We start from the raw sequence: 21,475 nt of genomic DNA on the forward strand, positions 1-21,475 counted from the left end.
AAATTAGAATGTAAATATACTTTTGAATCATACTTTTCAATTCCCTCTTGTTACCTACATGTCCCACTTTGTTCTGTAGTTGCACAATTAAAAAAAATAGGTAGTATTTTATTGACTTCATGTATGATAATGTATTTAACCATTCTCATATTGTGGGACAAATTTTTGATTATTCACGTATGTTGCAATTTGTATACAGTCTTGTAATATCAGTTTTTGCACATTAAGTTATTTACTTAGGAAAATTGTCCATCACATTTCTGAATCAAATTGCATGAACAATTTTTAGCTTTTTGGTAACGTTGTTAAGCTGTTTTAATATATAACAGCAATGGTGTAGAGTAACATTATTCTTACGCTTTTTCTTGTCATGGATAGTTTATTTTAAAAATTTTAAAAAATAAAAAAAATAAGAACCTTGGATCTTACCTTAAATGCTATTTTGTATCTGGCTTTTCTAAGTTCATTATATTGTGTAGTTTTATTCAAATCAGTAAATATATTTTTACACTAGTTTTAATGGTTGCATCATGTTACGTTATGATTCTCTGACAATATACTGAACCAATTTCCTGTTGTGAAAATAAGCGAACTGTTAAATTGTTATTGTGTAGTTTTTCTGGGATAGTGTGAGGGTAAAACCGACACTTCTTCACCCCCTAGCATGTTCTGTTACCTTCAGAGCCTGAAGGTTCCTGCCTTTAAGGAGTTCATTAGGATGGTCAATGATATTTAAAGTTTTATTTTGCCTTTTATTAGAAGGTAAAAGATAATACTGGAGTTTATGCTTAAAGAAGGAAGTTCAAAGTACAAATACTTACCTTGAAGCATGACTTTCTCAAGAGTGAATATTTTCTCAAATGTTCCTTTTCTTCTGTCCCAGATGCCAAGGTTTTGAACTGTTGACCTAAACACAGACGTTAATATACACATGTGTGTGTATATATATGTATATGTTAATATATATGTGTGTGTGTATATATAGAGAGAGAGATAAACAGTATCTGCATAGTTCTTTTTCTCAAAGATCTGTTAGCTTATTAGTGTTGCTTTTCTCCTTTCTTCCAGTTGAATAATATATAATTATTAGCATTATATATGTCTATATTTATATATATAGAGAGAGAGATAAAATGTATCTGCATAGTTCTTTTTCTCAAAGATCTGTTAGCTTATTAGTGTTGCTTTTCTCCTTTCTTCCAGTTGCAGAATATGATTATTTCATGTGTATATCACACGGAGAATGCAAGTATTTCTGGTTGTTTGACCCTTTCTTTTACCTTTTTACATTTTTAATAGAATAATTTTTAGTTTGCATATAGCAAAATTGATCAATGTTTTTTCATTTACTGTTTTTGGATTTCTTTAGAAGTTTTCCCAAGATTTAAAAACTAAGATTTTTTTTTTTTTTAAAAAAACAAAACCAAATGACAAAGAAAACATGATGCTCACAGGTATGGCCACTTCCCCTGTGACAAAGTCAGCAGAGCGTTGAGAGGAGAAAGAGGATCTCAAATACCAGTGACGCCAGTTCATCCGGACAGCCACATTGGAGAAAAAGTGGATCTGGACGCGACGTCATTCCTTACCACGCATTTTTTGGTGGACTGAAGTTATAAATTTAAAAGATAAAGATAACTTTTTACTTTTAGGGGTGATGAACAAGTTATTGATCATGGTGATGGTTTCATAGATGTACATATGTATCTCAAATCACATCAAATTGTTCACATTCAACATATGCAGTTTACTGCATTTCAGACATACCTCGATAAAGCTGTTAAAATGTTTAAAATTTTTAGTGGAAAACAACAGAACATCTTCATTACTCTGAGTGGAGGCAAGCCTTCTGAAACATGCACAAATGACAACAGTGAAACATGGGACTATTTTAAAATTAAAAACTTGTGTTCATCAAGAAGATACCAATAAGAGAAGGAGAAGAACAACTCCAGAATAAAAGATTTATAATGCATAGATCAAAGGAACTGTAGCTAAATATTTACACAACACCTATAATTCAGTAAGATAAAGGTATGTGACCCAATAGAAATGGAAGCAAAGAAACAGATGCTTTATAAGAGATGATACATCAATGTCCAATAAATATACAAAAATGTGCTCAGAGCAACTGAAGTGGCAGCAAACAGTATAATGAAAAAAAATGCTGATATGTTTATGCAATAATATTAGAGGATGAGAAGCAGCAAAACACAGCTAAGTGCCGTAATATGCATGGACCCCACAAACTTAAGGTTCGAGGAAAGTTGCTGGACAAAGAGTACCTTCCCTGGATAATTTCATTTATTTACATAACCACTAGTGCCAGACAATTAAGGTTCAACCCTGGGAGGCAGCAACTGGAAGAGGCTGTGAAAGGGAAGTGTGGAGTCCTGGAAAAGTTCATTTAGTGACCTACACGGTCTTGAGCTGACAGAGACATGTTTACTGTGGGAAACGCACTGAGCTACATACTTATACCTGTACAAATAAATAAATATATAGACATCTTTTAAAAACGGTTGTCTGAGAGATATTCTATATTTTCACACAATTTTAAGTTTTGTATCTTTATATCTTGAATCAATGTGTAACTTATTTTGTATACATTTTTAAACATTTTAAAACCAAATCAGGTATCCAATTTGAGCAACATTATGTGTTAATAGGATATTCCTTTTCTACAAAATGGAATAATTTTATTATAAATTAAGTTTCTGTACAAAGATCTGTTACTAGAATCCCTATGCTATTGCACTAATATATTTATGTATTTCCATACCAATTGCACATTGTTTGGTTTATCATTAGTTTTTCATATGCGCTGATATAACATGGGACAGTCCTTCCTTATTATTCTTTTTTTTTTTTTTTTTTTTGAGACGGAGTCTTGCTCTGTGCCCCAGGCTGGGGTGCAGTGGCAGGATCTCGGCTCACTGCAAGCTCCGCCCCCCCAGGTTGACGCCATTCTCCTGCCTCAGCCTCCCCAGTAGCTGGGACTACAGGCGCCGCCACCTCGCCCGGCTAATTTTCTTGTATTTTTAGTAGAGACGGGGGTTTCACCATGTTAGCCAGGATGGTCTCGATCTCCTGACCTTGTGATCCGCCCGCCTCGGCCTCCCAAAGTGCTAGGATTACAGGCTTGAGTCACCGCACCCGGCCCCTTATTATTCTTAAAAATATATTTCTTATCCATTTGGGGCATTTCTCTTCCAAATTAATTTTTAAATATTTGTAAATTGCTATTAAAATCCCAACTTATTTTAATTAGATTTTATTGACTTTAAAACTTGTAGAAAATTTGTACATTTAAATTCTGTTCTTCTCTTCTAAAACATAGTATGCATTCCCATTTATTAAGGCATTCTTCATATGTATTTCATATGGAATGCATATGTATATGAAGTTCATAACTGAATACAAAAGAATACCTATGATATTACATTTTCATTTATATATTTAATTCTAAACATATATTTAATAAATTTCATATGAATTTTGTAATTAAATATATAAATAGAAATGTTAAGGCATATACATATATATGCACATATGTACATATCTATGAATGCATATGTATGTATATATGTATATATATGTATGTATGTATATAGGCCTTTACATTTCTTGCTAGATATATTATTCCTGGATAATTTTTTGTGTTTTTCTTTTACCCTACATGTTTTTATTATATTTCTAATAAGTTATATCCTATGCGGAAATCTATTGACATGTAATCCTGAATACAGTCACCTACTGAACTGATTATTGCTAAAAGTCAGCTATCTTCTCTTTATAATATTTATAATTCATATCATTTTCATATATTTTTGCATTTGTTAGGATCTTCTGAGCAATGGTACACAATAGTTCTAAAACCAAGGAGTTTATCCTGTTCTTGACTTTCAAGGGACTTTTTATAATAGTTTACCATTAACTATCGTGTTTTCTATAGGCAAATTCACTTATATGGTGGTTATCTGTATATTTATGAAAGCAATATATTATTTTAGTTTATTGTTAAGTATTTATTTTAGAGTTTACTTAAAGTTTAATGTAAAAAAATGAAAATGATGAGACATGTCTTTCCAGAAAAATTTAGGCATAACTACTGTTCACAGGTTTTCACCTCTTTCATCTGCTTAGATAAGAAGCAGTTGGCCACAGAAATCATCTGTGGGGAAATACCGGGGCTGGGTACCCATAGTCCATGTGGCAGATTCATATATGAGAGGAAAGAAAAAAGCACTAGGTAATTTCTGCCACTGTCTGTGATTGTCGTGAAATAGAAGAGGAAGTAAGAATGCACATTTTAGCAACTGTCTAAATTCTTACAGTGTTTCCTGCTGTAATAGTAATTTTTAGCTCACTTAAGTTTGGGAAGTGGCAAAATGACGTCAATACAATGTCTAAATTCCCTTGGTGCTTACACCATATTCCCTAGGCAAACAGAGTTGATGTATTAGCATTATAACCAATAGCAGGAAAGAAAAATGCCTCAGCTCATCTGCACAAAAAAGGAGCCCTTTCGCATCTTTATTCAGAAACTTAGCAGAAAGCACCTTCACCAGGGGGGCTCACCCCTGCGTTGCTTGGCCAGTGACTCATGTCCGGCTGCACTTCTTTCTGAGCCTGCTCCTGTGACCCCACAGACCCCGAACTCGACCCCCACCTATTCCTGCCCAGAGTGCAGCATTTCCACTGGTTCCAGCTGGTTCACACACTTCCCACACTTCCTGAGAGGGCTCCAGCCGCTCTGGGCTGTCCACCTGCACTTTGTGGTCTCTGCCACCTTGCCAGTTCCTGTGTGGGTTCGTGCTTTGGTGACAAAGTTCAAAGATTTTGAGTGAACTACAGCTAAGCAGAAAGATACCATAAACCCTGTTATTTTGGGTGCTCATTTTAAAGAATTCAAGGTGTTTAATGAATGTATGTATCATGTTTGAAAGGAAATACTTTTGTCTATGAAAAGTACTGAAGATGTGAACGACGTACTTTTGCTTTTTCCATAGAAACAATGTTTTTTGGAATACTGTTTTCCATAGAAACAATGTTTCTTAGAACATTTTTCATGGAAACAAGGTTTCTTGGAATGCTATTTTCCACAGAAACAATGTTATCATGGGGTTATATTCATGGCCAAAGGCAAAACACTCCAAGTTTTTTTTACAAATGATTACAAGGAACATATTTACCTACTGTTATTATAACTACACACTGCATAGTATAAAGTGGAGCAATACAATAACACGAAATAATCAGGAATGTTATTTGTCTTGAGATTCCCAAGAGAAGATTTGTGTAGGGCAAGAGGAGTGGCTGTTACCATAAAAAGCCGCCCAAGGTCTCCTGAGAGCTTCTGTGCTCAGAATGAGAACTCCCAGGAGAAGGCTCCGCTACAGATTCAGTACAAGGGAACTAAGACACGCAGTGTAGACTGAGAGGAAGTGTAACACCTGGACGTATGTCAGGGGAAAATCAGGTCTGACATCCTAGGATATATGTGGCGACTCTATTGCCCCACATGCCAGTTTCAATAAATACCATATGTAAAACACATGTGCAGAACGAAGCTCTCTCTGTTTGATCGTTTGAGGATAAAGTTGAAGGACAGTTTTTCTGTCTAGTAGATACAACTTAAAGTGATCAGGAATGATACGATAACGGTATACAACTTTTCAGAGGGAAGTCATGCCAGTCATATGGTACAACCCCCTGAAATACACATACCACTGAGCTACTTAGACATGTGCGCTGTCTCTGCACACCCTCCTGGTGCATTGCCTCACTGAGCTCCACCTACCGTCACAGCTGGGCAAGGCGTGGTTCCACTGGTGGTTCCTCTCACAAATGAGGGGCTCGTCGTCACTTAGTGTGTACCCCGGGTCACAGGTGAACGTTACTGTGGATCTGATGCCAAAGTCGCTGCCGTGGCGATGGCCATTCACAGGAATGCCCGGGTCCAGACAGGAGTCTGACTCTAGCGTCACACCTGGATGCACAGAACGAATGCAGTCGATGAGGACTGAAAATAATAGAGACCCACGCCATCGACTACGAAATAGTCTCAGAAATAATCAGACCTGAAACATTGTGCAAGTGAATCCAACAATGAAGGGACATAAAAGCCAATGCATTTTCAAACATTTGACTTTGTTTTTTAAAAGGGAGATTTCTGTTGTTATGCTGTTTACCAGATGTTATCTACATATAACAACCTGGAATAATTAACTAACTTCTCTGAATTTTACTTTTCTTCTTGGAAAATCAATGAGTTGCACTAAATAAAGTCTAAGTTTTTCCTGTTCTCTATTTTCACTGCTTTCTCTGTCTCATATATATGAAATAAATACAGAAATATTTATGTCTATATTTATATATTCCAGTTAGATTTTGGCAGTTTAACTTTCAAATATATGCATACATACATCCAAACATATACACATATAATGCAATTAAAAACTGTGCTAGTGTTATTTTTCTAAGGTTGCATTCCATAAATCCATGCAATTTTCAAATTTTAATTTAAGTCAGCTGCTTTCAAGACAGCTACTATTAGCCTTTCCTAAACGATGTGAAAAATTAATGTGCGTGAAGTAATTATGATCATGTCATTATGAGAGTTTCTTTTCTTCTCTCACATTTCTTTTTAGAAAAACATATATTTTAAGAGCTAAGGAAAATGAGAATAAGGGAAAAACATATCATTGTAATGTTTACATATGTGAAGAAATAAAAAGTCCTTGTTATTGCTGTGTCAACTCTCAGTAAGTGTGAGAACATTAGAATTAATATCTGAACTGTGAATTAAAAATCTTAAAATATTTTCAATTTAAAGACTGTTTAGTCTCTAAAAGTGATCTTTGGGATACTGTTTCTGATCACTGTGTATTTTTTTTTCCCAAAATTTGAGTGCTATAACTTGGGTCTGACCCCAATAACATTTTCTTAAACTGTTATTCTAACAAATTTTCTAAACACTAACACATGTCTATTACCCTAAACAACAGGATGTAACTGTCCTGGCTGATGTGCAGCACGGTGGGAAAGCCTTCTTCCAACTCTGGAGGAGATTTTATTCTGCCAGAGGCAACATGGATATCATTTGGCTAGAAATATATTACCCACTCCCTGCTGCTCCTCCCGCCCTCTCTCTACATACACACTGCACACATGTACACACACACACACACACACACACACACACAACTTTCAGAGGCATTGTTTATGACTTCTTCCATGACACCCCCACAAACTTTATGCATTACTGACTCTGAATACACTCATGGTACTCAATGCTGGGTGAATGATTTTTTTGTTGTTGTTGTTTGTTTACTTTTAAGTTCAGGGGTACACGTGCAGGTTTGTTACATCGGTAAACTTTTGTCACGGGGGTTTGCTATACAGATTATTTCCTCACCCAAGTATTAAGCCTAGTGTCCATTAGTTGTTTTTCCTGATCCTCTCCCTCCTCCCACCCTCCACCCACTGAAAGGCCCCAGTGTGTGTTGTTCCCTCTATGTGTCCATGTGTTTTCATCATTTAGCTCCCACGTATAAGTAAGAACACGTGGCATTTGGTTTTCTGTTGCTGCATTAGTTTGCCGAGGAGAATGACCTCCAGCTCCTAGCATCAAGACCAAAATCAAGACAAGAATTCCCTCAAAAGAAGAAGCTCTGCTGAAGAAGTGCATTAATCTCTAGGTTTCTTGGGGGGGGGGGAGTTAACTAAATAATTTCATTTTTTCAAAAGGCTTTCTATGGTCACTAAACAACAGTGTATGCACCATTGCAGCAAAACAATAATAGAAATTATTATCTTAGAATAAGTGAGAATTATATATTAATGGTTTCAATAATGAAATGTATAAACCATAAACAAAACTTTTCCCGCACAAAATTTACAGTGAAAAGAGAAAAACTGTGGTAGAAATAAAAACATAGAATTTAAATGTTGAATTATTTACATTTAAAACTGAATAAACTTTTAAGGTCACAACTGATGCTTAGTTCTGATATTATGCCATTATATTTTCATTCTTTTTAAATAATAATGGGCACCAATAGTGAGTTTACGAATATGCAGGCATTGTTCTCTTTTGCATGACAAATTGTTTGAATGGAGAGTCCAGGAGAGGAGGACTGTTGAGTGGTAGAATTATGACACTACATTTGATCTCCAGTTCAACTGAAACTGGCCACGTAGAAGAATCCCGAAACAAGAAAATGGTGGGAAAGAACATCTAGAATTTGGCTGGGCGCAGTGGCTCATGCCTGTAATCCCAGCACTTTGGGAGGCCGAGGCAGGTGGATCACCTGAGGTCAAGAGTTCGAGACCAGCCTGGCCAACAGGGTGAAACCCCATCTCTACTAAAAATACAAAAATTAGCCAGGTGTGGTGGTGCATGCCTGTAATCCCAGATACTCGGTGGCGGGGGCGCGGGGAAGAACTTATGGAATTTCACAGCAGGTGATTTCTCTCCAATGGGACAAGACATTTATAATATACTAAGATCAGTCTGTGGACACAGGTAGCCAATTTACCTTGTGGGAAAGGCAGGACAAAGTCCTTCTGAGTATTTTGGAGCATTTTCTTTCCCTTCCTGTTTCCTGCCTGACAGCACAAAGAGAAATATGGACCACTGGACTCTGTTGAAATGACGTCTATATTCAGAGTCTGTTCCCACTCCTTCTTACTTGAATCATAAAGCAACTATGAATTTTTGACACAAATAGATATAAACAGTATTTTTTTTCAATTGGCCTTTGCAACATAAGTGACTGAATACATTTGCTACCTAATGAATAAAAGGAGTTGATTACTTTGCAAATAAGCTGTGTGCAGCTCATACGGAGGTACATTTGATAGGAGCAGGGTTCTGCCGGAATCATCAGTCTTTATAATAAAGTTCTAGTCCAAGGTAGGAATGAACATTCCCTGAGCACATTTCATATGCCAAGCTTAGAGATGTCACCTCTCAGAGCCTCCAAAAGGTTTTAAAATAGAGGTTGAAAAGTCACAGTCAATAAAGTCACTGAGCCAAGAAATTAAGCAAACTGGTCATGTTACATTATTTACTGATATTGAAAACGGAGTCTTTGCCTGCTTTTCTCCTTTCTCTCTTTCTCACGTATGCATGCATGTGTGTGCTTGTGGGTGTTAGCGTGCATGTGCTTATTATATATACCCTTGTATTGCGTCTGGTACCATTACAATCTGACCACTTTCCTTTCCTTTTCTGATCATATAAAAAGTCACTGAATCTCAGCAAACCAATTGGTATGGTGTGCATGCACATACAAACCACTAAATATACTTCTTTATCACAATGTTTCTTCCATTAATAATACGATATATGAATCAGACAGTAGAGTATGTACATTTACATGTGATGAATCTTTCTTCTGCTTCAGAGATTATCAACAAGACATTTTTGACAGCATTTTCAAAAAAAGCTCTCAAATTAAATGGAAAACCTCCATACTCTTGAGAATTCCATTTATTTTCCAATTTCTTACAAAATTATGACTATCTCAAAGTGGTGATTCAAAGATCAACAAACAAGCAGATGATCATTCTGGAGCGAGAACGCAATCGCTATTACATATAGACACTGCCACATTCCTCGTAAAGAACGGCTAGACTGTTGCTGGACACTAACATATGAGATGATTCCTAAGACTGAGTGTGCGAAGCAGAACTACAATTCTAGGTATGCTTTTAGAAAAGCTTCAAAAAAATGACTTCAACATTTCCGTCACACAGTTCAGAAAGGCCTTCTGGAGTGAATGCTGTTTACAGTAGCTCACATTGCCTTGTGGCACTGCTGCAAATATAAGGCAGCCTTGAGTACCTGCAGCTGTAATTTCTGCAACACATTTTGTCTGTAGAGAGCTTTGCCATGGGCCTCTTTGCACATGAAGAAGTGTCATTAATAACTTCACAAAGCAAGGAGTGTTTACAATGTGAAATATTTATGATGAATCACAAAAGAGATGAACAATATTCTTGTTTTTAAGAGGAATAAAGAGTTTGATATAAATCCTTCCTGGGTCACAGGCAACCCACTTTTAAAGAGTGTGTTGGATGAGTGAGTGTAATCATGTTCTAGTGCCTGCATCTTGGCTTCAGAACCTAATTTGTCGAAGGATGCTAGACGGCATTACGCGGATAAAGGGGTTGGTAGCATTTGCCTCTTCCAGACTTGCCACTTTTTCTCTGTCTCTGCTTTTCTTGCTGGATTCATTGGTTCTTTTATCCCTTCGTGACCTCTGCTGGCCTTGGGCCCTTCCCTCCTGCCTGCCTGCAGGTTCTCTCTCTCCCTAGAGGCCGGGATCTGCATCTGCCTTCACCTCATTCAGAATCACCTCGAGGACTTGATTAAAAGCTCAGGATGCTGATTTTCATCACAAGCTCCCTGAATCACAATATTTGGAATCTGGGCTTGGAGCTCTACAATTTACTAAGCTCCCAGGGATGTGTTAGCAAAATATGATGTTTGAAGAAATCTGCCCCTTCAGCGCCGGGTAAATGGGGACACCCTCTGAGTGGGTGGCGAGCCTTTGAAAGCACTCAGATCTCTACACCACCCACAGAAATAGCAACCGGAACATCTGAGCTGCTGCTCAGGCATCAGTTTTATTTTAAAGCCCTGCAGGTAACTGTTAGGTGCAGCACCGGTGATAAGCACTCATAAAATCCCAGGCCTTTCCTGACTCATTTTCTTACAACAAGCAAACAAAAAGCCATGTCCTGCACCTCATTCACTTCTGTATACTTCCATATGTCTCTTCAAATACACAGCGACTGATACATAAATAAGAAGCGATCCCAAGTCAAGGTTCAGCATCACATTCCTCTGAGGTCCTGTTTCTCCCTTAAGTCAGGGGAATAGATGGCAAACCTTCAAGAGCCTTCAGGAAGCTCACCATACGTAAGTCTGGATGTGTGCTTAGAGCAGTGAGCCTTTTGAGTCACGGTGCTGGAAAGTTCCACACCTGACAATTTCCTGTCTTCACTCGCTAGGTGAGTCCTCCAGTCACTTCTGTGACCACAGAGCTACCTCCTGAGATTTCCAACAAGGTGGGAAGGAGAAGGAATGCTAGACTCTGCAGCAGGTCAGAACTTTACGACTCTCACACAATTATCACTGTACTAAACAGGCATCATCTTGGTGACAGTTTTCTTCTTCTTTTTAGTGATGCAGAGAAAGAAAAATGGCAAAGAGCATTACTCTCTGAGGGGTATTCCAGGTGATGGAAGGATGCCTTACGGGGCCTGCACTCTACTTTTAAACACAGGACAAATGAAAAGAATTCCAAAACATAGGGTAGTCATTCTTTTAAGATTATAAAAATCATTGTCAGGACTATTTACATATTAAATCATTATTTTATAGTATAATATAATGTGTATTCTATATTTTATATTAATAAAATATTATTATTATATTAGTGAGGATGACAAGCTAAATAGAAGTTTGTGAACAGGCTTTTTATCATTCCCTGATTTTCCAGAAAGAGAAATAAGAAGAAGCCATTTATTTAAATGACTTGGATAAACAAATTAAATGAGTTTCTGCTGCCTTCATTTAGCCTTTGGAACACTTTCTCTCAAATGGAACTAGAAAAAGCAAAGTCACCTACAGCTACACAAATAGAGATGAAAATAAAGGAAAACTGTCCTAATATTTGTCAATGCCTGAAAATAATTATTTCTCTGAAGTTTCATGCACTATATATCTAAGAACTAAGAAATTCTGGTTTAGAAAAAGTTGGGGGGAGGGTGTGAGGATGAGAAAATACAAGACTTATTAGGAGTCTTACAAATCAGATCACTGCTATGTTTACACATATTGTTACTCCAAAGAAAAGTGGCAACTTGAATGGATATTTTAAAGAAACAAAATGTAAAATTTTCTGGTGCTTAAATCTTACTTTAAGTTTCAAAATATGTTACTTTGGAGCAAATGTTGTATATCTATATATGTGAAGAGGAGTAACTCTGAGTTAAATTTGAAATCCATCGAGTCATTAATCAGCAATTTTCCTTCTATCGGAATATTTTTATCTGAAAGCATACATAATCTTAAGATATACATGCATAAGCATGTTTGTGTATAATTGTATGAGTATGTAAAACAGATAAATGTGCATAAAGGTTTATTAATTTAAATGTGCTGGAGCAGGGCTCAGGGAGAGGTTAACAAGAGTAACAGGAGGCGATGTGGGGAATGGAAGGCAAGAAAAAGAATAAAAGGAGATTAGAAACCCAGCGTAGTAGATATGATTCTATGCATGCATTTGTAAAATCATATGTGTGGGTATATGTACATTTTAAAAACATCTTTACAACTAATAGTGCCTATTTTGAGATAAAGTTCTGAAAAAGAACAACCATAAAACTTGGGCGAAATAAAGGTTTGATTCCTTCCGGTCCAATAGTAATTGCACTCAGTCTCCCTTTTTCCATGCTACTCTTTGAGGGAAGTGTTTTCAGACAGAGAAAAGAATAACAGCTGCTTTGTTTTCTTTTGCATTAATTGGCTAATGTTAAAAATGTATTCCTAGGGGGGGATTCCCGTCAGCTAGATTTCAGAAGTACATTTGCATAAATATTATTATAAAATAATACAATTACTTAATCTCATCATTTCAGAAGCTAAAACTTTGACTTCAAGAAACAAAAAAGGGATGGAATACTTACCATTTGGAAGTTTGAACTGTCTTGCAAAATACATTTCATTATAATATTTTGACATTTGTTTTAAAATATGTTTAATAATTGTTTTAAAGTATTATTCATACTTGTTGAAACATTGTTAACAATTGTTTGGAATTTGGTAAGGTTTAGCGGGTTTTAATTCCTTCTCCTCTCTTCATTACCTGACTTGCACCCTGTGAAACGTGTCTATCTGTACTCACAGATTTGGTACCACAAATTCACCTAATTCTGTTTTTCTAGCAAGGATCCTTTTCTCCATTGCCCAGGTTAACATAATTTTAGTAATAAATCCTATAAGATTTTGGTCAGAAAGTATATTTTCTAATAATAAAAGTATATTATTACTTCATGCTGAAGATGTACCCATTTCATTGTCTTTATTATTTTACTTTATCCTAGGCGATGGATACGTACTTTTGAGAGTTAAAAGGCAGTAACTCCAAGATGCTCTCTTACGAATAAGAGAAGCTTCTTACAATTACATAGTATGGTTTTGCCAGAGTCAAGCAGGATTAGTAAACCAACACAGTCATCTGCAGGCTGGAAATAAGAACTCAGATTTTCAGTTTTCCCATGCCTGCTGCCCGGCCAGGCTGTCAAGGGAAGGTGCAACTCACTCTCATAGTGGATGAGGAAGCCGATGCTGGAGCGGCTGTTGTCAGTGGTGAAGAGCAGGTACATGAAATTCCCGGTGCTGATGAGAAACTGGGGTGCCTGGGTGCCGTGGTACTCGCCGATCAGCGGGGATGAACTGGCTGGCCCGTCTCTGACCTCCAAGGTGTCATAATTGACCTCTGTCTGAAATCTGCAAATATGTACACCCCATTAGAAAAGACACGCAGAGCTGCCAGCTTACAGATGTGCTCCTGACATCCTCATTCCTTAATCAGAAACCCGTGTACGTTAATATAAAGAAAATAGTTGAAATTACATATGCTTAAAACTTCGGGACATATATAAGGATAGTACGTTCTTTTCTTGATGAGATGGCACAGCTTAAATCCCTTTCTCTTCTTATCTGATATTCTGTCTTACAACATAACAAACACCAGAGGAGGTTTTCATTCAGCTTAAACGAAAATACCAAGAACCAGATTAGTTTTCTTAGATGATTGACAGATAGATAGATAGATAGATAGATAGATTATTCTCAAATAGTAAAAACTCAATTACATATTTTAAACTATTTTTTGGCATTCCCTATTTAACATAACTATAGACATCTGAAAATGGGCACACTAGAATGAAATGGTCTCTTAAAGGAAGATCATTAAAAATGTGTGATGATAGCTTAAATATCTTTCATGAAAAAAAAAATCATGTGCCTTATTAAATTGCATTATCTCTTTTAAGACATTAGAATAACCCTAGGTATGTTGCCATTTCAGACATGAAAGGATACTTTAATAGCTTGGAAAAGTTAGAACAGCTTCCAAAAAGTGCTTAGGTTTTCTTACGCTTCCAGAAAATCTGGCCCGAGATTACATATAAAGTTGTAGCCACTTGGGTCCCCTTTGATGCAATGTAGGTACCACTCCAGGCACTGAGATAATTTTCTAAATGGGCCCATCTCGTCCTCCAAGAGCTAACCCGGTTTCTGAGTGCCTGACTTTGCTCTCAGGGAGCAGCTTAAGCATCATAAGCCTCTGACTCACTCAGTCACTTTGAGCCAAAGGATCCCACGCAAGCCTGTGCCATTAGCCCCCACGCTCCGTGCTGGATGTTACTGATGAATGGGGAGAAAACTTGCGAGAGGGGAAGCAATCTTAGGGTCATGGCACGTAGCAACAGAAAAGGATGCTGAAACCAAAGGGCTGTGTCCTGCATGCATTAGATTATGTACATCCTGATTAGTGCAAAGGCACATGATTACACATTTCTGCAACTAGTGAATGTGTACCCTGAGCCCCATTCTTCCATTAGTTCAAACCATTTGTACATCACACGGCTGGACCAGAACAGGGACACAGGCTGGCACATTTGGGATCCGATAGTGCCAACTTTGTCTTACGACACTACCCTAAAACTTTTTCTAAAAACTGATTTCTTAGTTGTTTGAGTTCAAATTCAAGAAGTCTGGATAAGCATGAAAGCAATCTCCTTTGATGTAGTCACACTGAAGTTGTCCTATCCTGTTTCTTTAGTAACAGTGAGGACTGACAAAGTCTGACAAAGTGTATATTTCAACAGCTGGAAGATTTCCGGGGTGACCTTGGAAACAGAAACTTCTGGATGTTCTTTGCTGTGGGGCAGCCTAACTAACACAGACTGTCTGGCAAGACCATCAGCACAGGTCTCAGAATGAGCGTGCACAATCCCATCCTTTAAGAAGGTGTCAGTCCATCGGTCATGGTTGAAAAACACATTTCCTTATGCAATTCATTTTTTAAGAGCTATGTACTATGTCTAGAGTAAAGATCACACATGTCTAAAAATATTAGAAATATTGGGTATTTCCAAATGGAATTCATCAAAACAGCACACTGAAATAATATTGAATGAACAAGATTGGGAAAAATCAAGCAAATATCTTGCTTCAGGCAACTGAAAATAGAGGGCTAATAAACTGTTCCAGACAAGAATATAGGATCACTACTTTTACTAAATTACTTAAATTTGATATGCTTCTGGGAGTCAGGGTGTGCTTCAGCTCCACCTGCCAATACCAGAAAGTGGAGAAATTACTAAGAAACCAAACATAATCAACTGAATATTTTCAGAGTTAATATTTTTTCAAATGACTGATTATACACAGTAATTCACTCTCTAATATAGTTGGATTTACAAACATTTTTTTTTCTTTTGTTCTGAGAGATTGTCCTATCGGGGATTATTATTATTTTGTCAGAGGCAAGTAAAAAAATAAAAATAATTATTTCAAATAAATATAATTACTGAAAGTTAACACAACTCCTGCTGAAAACCTTTCCTGTATTGATGTTAATATAATGATGTTCATCTATCGTGAGACACCATAATATTGTAGATACTGAAATCCAGAATATAGTCTAGTCAAGAAGAAGGTCATTGTTAGAGAAAGCCCCATGTTATGGAGAGACTAACCTTGAAACATTAAACAAAGATGCCTCCCTAGCATTTGGTTCACCTGGCTCATGCCAAAACGTTTTTAGTTTTTAATCATCAATTTGGTTTCAGTGTTGAGACAAACGGGAAAAATTTATTATGCCGAACTCCAACAGCAGGCTTATGTTTAAATAAACAAATACCTACACAGCCTAGCATGCTTATGTTTTAGATCCTGAAATGCATTGTTCAATAGCTAAGCCAAGCAATGTTCTAGTGACAGTATCACTCATAGGCGATGAGCTGGTGATGGATCTGCTGTCCGCACCCCACTGCCCACTCATCACCACTAGCTGCCCTTAGTGACCAGCAGCCAGCACCAAAACAGCAGAGCTGATTTCCTCTGCCACAGCAGGCACCTAAGGCACCAGGGGACCCAGAGCGACTTCCATGTGCAATCAGACACCAAGCAGAATGGATTCCAGTGCGGGTCCAAAACCCAGAGTCAGATACAAGGGTCGGACCTCAGGAATGGTCCTCCAGGACCGGCACTTCCCCTACTAAACTCCAGAGCTGTGGCTCAGGGTGGGCTTAGAGATAGCACTGAAGAAGAACAAAACTTACAAGTAAGTGCCTGTTTCTGGTAAAGTGTGCTCCTTTGCAGGAACCAAAGAGAACTACCATCTTTTTAAGGTTTAAGATCAATTTACTAAAAATATGGAAGAGACACACATCATTAAGTCCAAATGAAGACTAATTTTGTTTTCTTACCTATCGAAAGTTATTTTGATAGAGTGGCCTGGTTTTGCTTCAATAATCCATTCACAATTTAAAGAATCCTTATAATACCCTGGCCATCCAGGAGGCAAAATGACTCCGCTGGATGCTGTCAGATGTCCACCACATGGAGCTAAAACAAGATGCACAATATCTATTAGATCAAATGAGACAGAAAGATAGGCCATAACAACACCTGGATAAAAGCAAGAATTTGCTTCTGTGTTCATGGATTGAGTATTTTCAAGTATCAAAGCAAATCTTATTCCCAAGCAAATTGTACATTTATTGAAAGCAGGGTCTATATATGCTACCTCCATGTACTTATCATTAACGTGAAGCAAAGTTCTTTTTCTCTAGTAATGGTAATGTGTACGTGAGTTCTCTGTGCTAATTGACTTACCTCATTTAATTGCCAACCACTTCATGACGTACATGCCCAGTTATCTATAGTTCACATGCATTTGGAATTTAACAAATATCTATGGATAAGCAAATGTAAAATGACCTCACATTTCAAAATGGATACATACACACATACTTAGGTGTGTGTATGTATGTGTTTATTTACTTCTACTGTGTGCATTTTATTAAAATCAACAGCCACATGCAACATATAATTTGTGAGTGTTAAGAAACAAAACAAAACTTTCATCAAATTTGATAAGTATAGAATTAGACTGCATGACCCTTTTGAAAGGTTATGTGACAGTGATTTCTAATTGCAAAGGAGAAATAAAGTTTGCAAGGGTACATAACTAATGCTCAGCGAAAGTGATTATACATACCTGTAACATCTAAAGGAATTTTAAATAGCATATAATATTTCATACCATAATTAAGACTATGTCTCTGGCCACATGTTTCTTTTTTCAGATTTTATGTATTCTTTCTCAAAATTATTTGCCATTAGTAATCCTCTTTGTGAATTTATAGATATCAAATAAAGTACATGAAAACACTCCAAGTTAAAAAAAAATTGTTTTGGAAAAAACATTTCTTTTATTTAAAAATTGCCATATGTATAATGCAAGAAAGCAAAAAGTTTATATCATTTTAGACATGTTTTGATGCTAGAAAAAATACGAAATTAGTGAAATTTATGGATTTACCAATAGCATCTTAATTTACATCAGGAAACAAATAAAGAAAAAAATAAAAGTAAAAAAATTATGGAAAGTGCATGATCATATATTGGAATATATTGGAATTCAAATATATTTGAAGTAACATTTGGAAATTTTGTTATGGGAAAATCTTTGCAACAGAATATTAAACTTCAAAAGCAGGATAAAAAATTGCCCATATATTATAAATATAATGAAAGAAAATTTTAATTCAGTGAACAGGGGAGTGGAATTTAAAAACATGTTAATAATGGATAGCACTGGGGTTGCTTTGTAGATCACATTTTTGATAGTTTTTCTTTTTTTTTTTAACCAAATAAGTTGCAATTGTTATTTCTATACCTATGCATTATTCTATAGTTTAAAAATATGCAATCAGGGTAATTTTTATGAATTTAAGCTCCTGAAGAACACGATTTTTTGTGATAACAATTTTTAAAACAACAAGTTTATACTAATTACTATTTTAATTTTTCTAGTTAAGTTCTTAAATTCACATTTAGAGCCTATGAATCACATATCCATATACATAAATATTATATATAACTTAATTCCTTTTTTTGTGAAGTGATGCAGCAAATCTTTAAGAATACAACTTAAGCAAAATTAAATATATTAAATATATGATGTTTATTTTGTCATGTTTAACCATACAAAGATACTATATAAGAAAGACATATGGCAGATGCAGAATTCCAAAAAAATTATGATAATTGAGCTATTTCTAAAATCTGCATGAGTTATTTCTATGTCTTATTTTCCATATAAATACAAAACCAAAAGTTTCCTTTACTTTAGTAATTTTTTTATTTTGCATTTTTATATTTCTTGGAATATAACTAACATGTCACATATTAATATTATTTTAGTATACTCTTACCCATCACTTTATAATTTACAGTGTACACTAGAATCTGAAATGCTTTATCCTGATGACACAGACACTTTAATAATCATACTGTTGGTAAGCAAAATTTACACTAAAATTGTAAGTAATAGTCTCAGTAAGTAGATAGTAAGTAAATAGTAAGTAATAAATTTGTATTAGTCAGTTTGGATTAGATTACACTGTGGTAACAAACAGCCCTGCAACTGTAGTAGCTACAATGGGAAGTGAATTCCTCACACATGCGGCATGTCTAGTTCTGTAAGACACAGGTCCCTTCTTCAGTTGCTATGGCAGATGGGAAAAGGCCTTGCGAGGGCAATCAAAGATGCTGAGCCAGAAGTTGAGTACATCACTTCCATATATTCCTAATGGACCAGAACCCATCACAAGGTTCCTTTAATCCACAAGATTCCAAAAAAGACATTCCACTTGATGGAGACCAAAAATATTTGATGAATGGCATCAATGATGTTCATATTCACTTAGTTGATAACAAAAAAAGCAAATATATGCATGAGGTGTTTAGAAAGCAATTTCTTCTTTGCTTTCTTTTTTTTTTTGATACTTTAAATTACAGGTATGAACTCCCTGATACTGTATTTCTAAAAACGAAAACAAAAAGAAAACACAAACCTTCTTGATTACATGTGCGTTTTTTCCTATAGCTTTATTTTTCATAGAACAGTCTGATTTGGGTTACATTAATGTTGGCTTGATGAGATGTTATGTAGGAGGCAGCCGGTCTTTTCCATCATCCGCACTAGTGCACAACACCCGGCTTCTCTAGACTTGAAGGGAACTCACTCACTCCCCTGTAGGGCACTTGTGTCTTTTCCAATGTTCAATCCTTCATCTTTTTTTCAATTCTTTTCTATGGTACTTTACTCACATTTTATACTTTTTATTTGAGTCACTTTTGGTATTTTATCTTTTGCTAGAAAATCACCCATTTCCTACAGACTTTAAGATTTGCTGCCATAGAGTTGATGTTTTCATATATAGTCATTTTTCCCCAAAATAGCTTGAGTTTTTAATGATGCCACTGAGCTGCACTGAGAAATATGAGCCTGTTAGAAGCAGAACAAAGAAAGAAAGAGAAACCTTTCGCCTGGAGGCCATACAATTTATATTCAACATGTGCCTGGCATCCAAGAAATTCTTCCAGAATAAATAAATAACCTATGGTTTTAAATAAAAAAATTGCTCTATTGTGAGTTTTTCATTGTTTACGTAAAGTTATATTATTTTTGTGATAGGGATAATTTCTCTTTTATGTTACTAAACATCTATAACATTTTTCTTTCCTAGTTCCTTTTATCAGAATCATAAACAGTTTGTCTAGCTTACTGATATTAACAAAGAACTCACTCTTGCTTTAAATTGTTTATAACACTGGAATTTTATTAATAGCATCCTAATTTATTTTTGTTTTTTCAAACTTTTTAATCTTATTAAATTTTTTATTTTTTGATCATTTTGTTCTACATTAGAGGACTTAAAGATACACATTTTCCTTGAAACACAGGTTTTGCTGTCTCACATTGTTTCTGTTAGAAAGTACTGTTTGTATGGCTTCCAGGTGGGATAGGATAGGCATTAAGGTTTGAGTTTCTATTTAATGTAAAATTACAGTGGACTTTTGATGTCAATGAGATTTGCTTGTGGTTCTATTTTTATTGCATATTTCTACTTTAATTGGAATATTACAGGACATGTGACCCATAACTTATGGTAATTTGTTAAGGTTCACTTTGTGGTCAATTATATAACTGATTTTTAAAATTTTTTTTTGAGGAAAACAATAAATAGAAGTATTCTGTAAGGGATGTGAGGTTCTTGAAACATTTCTTAAATCAAGTTTGCTATCTGTATTACTCACTACTTCATTGCTATATTATTTTTTTCCCTACTAGATGCATTTACTTCTGAAAGTTGGTTTTCTATTTGTTTTCAGCAGAGGCACTGATTGGGGTACCCACCTGTTCCATCAGAGTGTCCCCTACCTTCTCTGAGGCTCAGCTGCACTCAGTCATTAGGTTTCCCGTGCAGTTAGACTTTTAACATCTTTTCCTATTAACTTTTTCGTTCTGCCGAGGGTTTCCTTTGTTAACAACCTATAGTTGGCTTTTGCCTTTAACCTCACCCTGTTTATGCTGTGGTCTACACTCACCCTGCAGCTTGTAACACATCTGCAATCAGCCTATTACGGTAAAGGACATAAGGGACGGTTTGACTTGTGGCCAGGACAGAACAGAGATGAGAGTGTACTGTTCACTTTAAGCTTCTTTCTCCTGAAAATTCATGCTTCCAAATCACAGCCATATGCTTGGCTAGAGCATGATTTGCACCCATGACTAACTGTGTACTGTAATTAGTATCGTATATTTGAGCACCACATGTGTATATATTTACTTATTTATAAAAGATGAAAACCTACCCTTTTATTAACATTTTGTACAACATAAAACAGAAAAACTGTACATTTACAATACGTGATGGAAATAGATACAAATGAAATTTCAACTATTAAGAATGTTTTCTTGCCCTTCTATGTATCAATAGTTCACCCATGAGTGGTGCTTCTCGTCCACCCACAAATTGTTTCTACAATGTATGAAAAGGGGGAACATCAGAACACCCTCCTTTACATTTAGTATCACCAGATGACACAATAAATAGGACTTGGTTAGAAGTTTCCACTTCTCCTCTGAGGTCAGGAGTTCAAGACCAGCCTGGCCAACATGGTGAAACCTCCGCTCTACTAAAAATACAAAAATTAGCCAGGCGTGGTGGCAGGTGTCTGTAATCCTAGTTACTCAGGATGGCTGAGGCAGAAGAATTGCTTGAATCCAGGAGGCGGAGGTTACAGTGAGCTGAGATTGCACCACTGCACTCCAGCTTGAGCGACAGAGCCAGACTCTGTCTCAAAAAAAAA

General features: G+C 36.1%; 1 protein-coding gene across 1 annotated transcript in view; it reads right to left on the reverse strand.

The window, feature by feature from the left end:
- Window positions 1-21,475, reverse strand: part of CSMD1 (CUB and Sushi multiple domains 1) — a 2,081,403-nt gene that overhangs the window by 434,168 nt on the left and 1,625,760 nt on the right. The window contains exons 16-18 of the mRNA XM_011937546.1: window positions 16,519-16,657; window positions 13,341-13,528; window positions 5,804-5,992 (exon numbers count right to left, since the gene is read on the reverse strand). Of these exons, the coding sequence (XP_011792936.1) occupies window positions 5,804-5,992; window positions 13,341-13,528; window positions 16,519-16,657 (516 nt within the window). The remainder of the gene's footprint in view (window positions 1-5,803; window positions 5,993-13,340; window positions 13,529-16,518; window positions 16,658-21,475) is intronic.

This window comes from Colobus angolensis, unplaced genomic scaffold, assembly GCF_000951035.1.
Source record: "Colobus angolensis palliatus isolate OR3802 unplaced genomic scaffold, Cang.pa_1.0 Scaffold165, whole genome shotgun sequence".
NCBI lineage: Eukaryota > Metazoa > Chordata > Mammalia > Primates > Cercopithecidae > Colobus > Colobus angolensis.